The sequence below is a fragment of the Hippocampus comes genome, unplaced genomic scaffold (genome assembly GCF_001891065.2).
Source record: "Hippocampus comes isolate QL1 unplaced genomic scaffold, H_comes_QL1_v1.1 scaffold153, whole genome shotgun sequence".
Lineage (NCBI taxonomy): Eukaryota > Metazoa > Chordata > Actinopteri > Syngnathiformes > Syngnathidae > Hippocampus > Hippocampus comes.
The window spans coordinates 148,765-153,650 of record NW_017805991.1 but is presented as its reverse complement, the minus strand read 5'-3'; the positions used below and the strand labels follow the sequence as shown (position 1 = coordinate 153,650).

The window sequence follows — 4,886 nt, the reverse complement described above, 5'->3', positions numbered from 1 at the left end:
TTTTCAAAATAAAACATCTTTCGTATTCCGAAATAAATAAAACGGAATTAAGGCAAGTTCTTTCTGTGCGGCCCGGTACCAAATGCCCGGCGGACCGGTACCGGTCCGCGGACCGGCGGTTGGGGACCCCTGTACTAACCGATTCAAACTAACCCTAATACATGAATGGACTTCCCTCAATTGAGGTTCCTCGGGGTTTTAGGAAGAAACAAGGCCAAAGGGACACTGTTGTACTTTAGCTGGCATGATTTTCAGGGGGTAGCATTGGGAGCAAATCATGAGTGTGTTATGGCAGAAGCTTCTCTAAGAGGAAGGAACTTTGATGGCTGGCTCTGCCAGAGCGCTAGAACTACATTATTAAGACTTCTGCTGTTGTGTTAGAGGGCGGTAAAGACATAAACAAACACAGTGAGATTAGAGCCCGCTGGGGAGGAGTGATCAGAGGGGATTTGCTGCCCGGTGGGCACACAATGGCATCGTCGTGTAACACACAAACATGCACGACACACAATAGTAATGTTTCATAACAGGGCCCAGCCTATATAAATCTGATTAGAACTGGCTTTTGTTTGGGAAGCATCACTAGGGTTAAAGAGATGGAAGCCTGGCCTCAGGCGGTGTTTGATAGGATGGGCCAGGGGGTGTGGGCACACTCTGGCAGGAAGGGAAAAAAAGGGATGGCATTTTATCTTGTGACAGGGTGCTTCCATATAAAGGGGGGTTAGATCATGAGATGACAACGACAATATGGCCGTGCGCAAACAATGACAGCTGGACAGTTTAAAGCTGTTCAACTGATCAAGCCCTGACAAAAAAACAAACAAAAAAAAAAAACCCACAAGCACCAACGAGGCTCTGCAATTAATAGAATATTGGAAACGTCCGCAACTTTTGTGTTCCTCCACAGTGCCAGCTGTGGCTCAGGCTCCCGTCATGCCTCTTCTAGAAGAAACCACTCACCCACAAGAACACCCACCCATTGTTCCTGTCATCATCATAGGTAATCCACTTGCCACGAACCTCACCTAGCGTTCAGCAGACATGGTCATCATTTGAGTCATTGAGATTGTTCCGTGATGCGCTAATTCCATCGTCGCTCCTCTTTTTCTGTTCAGGCAACGGACCATCAGGTATTTGTCTTTCGTATCTGCTAAGTGGCAACAAGCCTTACTTCGACCCAACAACGGTCCACCCAAACCCGATACTCTACAGAAAACTGCAGGAGACCAAACACCTTGCCGTCACTGAACAGGTAAAAACGGAGAACACAAGAAATGTTCTTCGGCAAAAAAAATTATCACGCTGGGTTACGCGTTTGAATCGCGGTTCAGACTATTTCTTGTGGAGTTTTCATGTCTTCCTTGTGATAGTGCGGGTTTTCTCCAGGTACTCTGGCGTCCTCCTGAGCCAAAAATCACATTTTTACAAAAAACTAAATCGAGTTACAAGCTCAATGATAGAACAAATTAAACTCTTAAATGAAGTTACCACTGTATATTAGACACGAAACGCCCCTCCTCACCGAAACTCTCCCGTTGTGTGTATGTGGTGTTCTGTTTTGTGAAGATGACTTATTGGTAATCACTCCTGTATATGATCTAAGGATCGAGTAAAAGTATAGCAGACTTAAAATAATGCACAGGGTCCGAGAATGTTTGCTCACAACCAATTCCCATCAAATCCAGCTGCTTTTTGTCTGCAGGATCTCGAACACTTAAGCGAAGGTCTTGAGGGACGGTCAAGGAACCCCGTGGCTGTGCTATTTGACACACTGCTGCACCCAAACGCCGACTACGGCTATGAGTACCCTCCTGTGCTTCAGTGGAGGAGGGAGAAACAGCAACACATCCCACATCTCGTCCTAGGGAGAGCAACACCTGGGGGAGCCTGGCACGTGAGTTCGATCATACCGTATTGGCCCGAATATAAGACGGCCCTGATTATAGGACGACCCCCTCTTTTTCAAAACTCAAGTTTGAAAAAAGACTTTTTGGAACACCAAATTAATTTTTATACAGAAAATAATTACAGTACATCTGAAACAAATGATTATAACAATATATGTGAGAGAAAAAGCATGTTATTTGCCTCATTCAAATCTTAATATCTGAACATCTAAATATGTAAACTAAAGTGCAATCACATTCGTAAATGAATGGCTTCTGGTTTTGGAAATGTAAATTATGTCATAACTTCTCCTCAGCTGCCGGTTAACCTGGTCGATCTTCGACCGACTTTTCTCCAGATTGTCGCTACATTTCTCCATTTTCTGTTATCTCTTCTATTATTTTCTTCTCTTTTCTTTCTTACCGCTATTTTTTATTTTTCTTCTTCATGCTCCCGCTATTTTAATTTTTATTCTTCGTGACAGGGGTTCACTTTGGCCTGGGGAGTCAAGTTCAGCATTCGCTTCAATGATATCTGGCGCCATCTAGTGTCGTGAATGGGTATAAAGTCTAGACCCCGAATATAAGACGACCCCCATTTTTTCAGTCTTATTTCAATGCAAAAAAACACCGTCTTATTTCGGGCCAATACGGTACTTTAGTTTGCACTTTGGGGTTTTCTCTTATTTTTTGACGAGTCATCCCCTTTTTCCTTTTCAGGCAATGGAAGGCTCCATGCTGACTATAAGTCTTGGCATCTGGATGGAGCTTCCCGGAGTCAACTACAGGGACCTGATCGGCGTAAAACGAAGGTACTGAGAGAACCTCCATCAACTTTTGTTTTCTGCCGCCTTTGCTCATTGACATTTTCTTCTTCCAAGGGATGTCACCAATGACAGAGCCACGCCTGAGGAGATCTCATCCTATTACCGCAACTATGTGAAGCTAAAAGGCCTCCAAAAGAATTTTGTCGACAACACCTACGTGACCTCGGTCCAAAGACTCTGCCGGGGCCACAAGACGGAATATCTGAAAAATGGACACACTCGTCTCGGAGACGAAAGAGTGGATGATTGCGGAGATGAGAGCTTTGAGGGTAATGGAGTAGAAAGCATCAGCGAGGGAGGACTGGGCCCTCTCTGGGAAGTCAGGGGATACCAACAGCTGCAGAACAAAACTCATGTTCCCTTCTCTCTGTTTGCGGAGAATGTGGTCCTGGCCACTGGTGCCTCCGATTCGCCGGTTCGATTAAGCGTGGAGGGAGAGGACCTACCCTTCGTGTACCACACCATCGCTGACCTGGGCTTGGCTATTAGCCTCCAAAAGCTTGATAGAAACTCAGATCCAATCTTAATAGTCGGGGCCGGCTTAAGTGCCGCAGACGCGGTTCTGTGCGCTTGCAGCTGCAACGTCAGAGTGCTGCATGTCTTTCGAAAGAGCGTCGATGACGCCGACCTCATCTTCAAACAGTTGCCAAAGACCTTGTACCCAGAGTACCACAAGGTCTACAACATGATGTGCTCTCAGACCTACACAAATGTGGTTCCCTCATCTTCTTCAAGCAGGGCTCAGACAATGAGTATTGCTTCTTCCGTTTGCGCCAAGATGTGCCCCAGGCCACAGTTGGCGGCTGCTAGCATGGCCAGTAACGCGAGCGTCAGCCACATTGCCGACTACACAAGTTTCCCGGGCCACTGCGTGGTTTCCTTACAGTCTGATATGAAGTGCTTGCTGCAGGGAAACAATGCCCTGAAGGCGTTCAAGATCTCGATGGCCCTGGTACTGATCGGGACCAACCCCAATTTGTTTTTCCTCAAAGGCCACGGCCAGTATCTGGCTCAAGACCCCACAAAGCCAATTTCCTGCAAGCAGAACCCCATAGACATTAACCCGTACACCTTTGAGTGTACCAATGAGCCTGGTCTGTTTGCCATGGGCCCGCTGGTGGGAGATAACTTTGTTCGCTTTTTAAAGGGTGGCGCTTTAGGCATCGCCACCTGCCTTCTGAGAAGACTCAAGAAAAAGGGGAAGCTCATCGGCAATGGAGGGAAGAACTTCATTTGAAACGAGGTGACGAAAGCAAAAATGTTTGGTTTAAAACCATCTTCATAACCATGTGTCGTTTCTTTTTCCGTGCGAAAGCCTTTTTTTAAGAATCGTAAAGAAAATGGCTGTACATTTCTAAATAAGACACTTTGACTTTCCAGGAATCTAAGCTACCGTATGCCGACATTTGCAATATCTGCCATCCATTTTGGAACCTCAGAACTTGAGACGTTTTTTTCATCATTTTTTTCCTCTTGTCATGTATTTGAATTCAGCTAACGAACTTAACATTTCCTTTCATGAAGCTATTAAGAGAGGCAAGAAGTAGAATAAACTCAAGAGTACTGAAAGAGACAAATATTTTGACCATACCATGGTCCCAGTTTCTTCACAGAAAGTGTGAGCGAACAAAAAAACAGATAGAGCGATATGTTTTTGTTCAGGGCGGATATGAGTAGTCAAGGAGCCTGATAACCGATATTCATTTGCAGTAAAAGGGACAACATTGACGTAAAATTTTTGAAAAATGCAAACTCCAACACTTAACTTGATTCAAATGTCTCCAAGCATGTTTATTGAAAAGCTTTTCAAATTTGCAGCATGATAAAGATTTTTTCATTTTTTTTATCTGCTCAACTGAGAAGGTTTTAGGCAGATCATCTTATACAGAATGTACTTGAGTATGTTATGTTTCGAATATCTTCAAACGACTGTGACTAGCCATTTAACATTTCGTGACATGGCACTAATTGTAGTTGTCTAAAATCACACCGGGGTTTTCAATAATTTTGTACGATGTCAAATTACGGTCAAAACGTATTGAAAAATCTTTATAAACATAATATCACAAGAATAAAGTCATCATCTCATGAGAATGTGGTCCTATTTTTTCAGAGAAAAGAAAAATGTAAAACTACAAGAATGATGACGTGACTTCAAGGAGTTCATGTCAAA

The 4,886-nt window shown here is 44.1% G+C and overlaps 1 protein-coding gene across 1 annotated transcript in view; it reads left to right on the top strand.

The window, feature by feature from the left end:
- The window catches only part of osgin2 (oxidative stress induced growth inhibitor family member 2), a 6,919-nt gene extending 2,112 nt beyond the window's left edge, over nt 1-4,807 (top strand). The window contains exons 2-6 of the mRNA XM_019892057.1: nt 908-1,000; nt 1,116-1,252; nt 1,703-1,894; nt 2,607-2,698; nt 2,768-4,807. Coding sequence (XP_019747616.1) covers nt 934-1,000; nt 1,116-1,252; nt 1,703-1,894; nt 2,607-2,698; nt 2,768-3,950 — 1,671 coding nt within the window. The 5' untranslated portion in view covers nt 908-933 and the 3' untranslated portion in view covers nt 3,951-4,807. The remainder of the gene's footprint in view (nt 1-907; nt 1,001-1,115; nt 1,253-1,702; nt 1,895-2,606; nt 2,699-2,767) is intronic.
- The last annotated feature ends 79 nt before the right edge of the window (nt 4,808-4,886 follow it).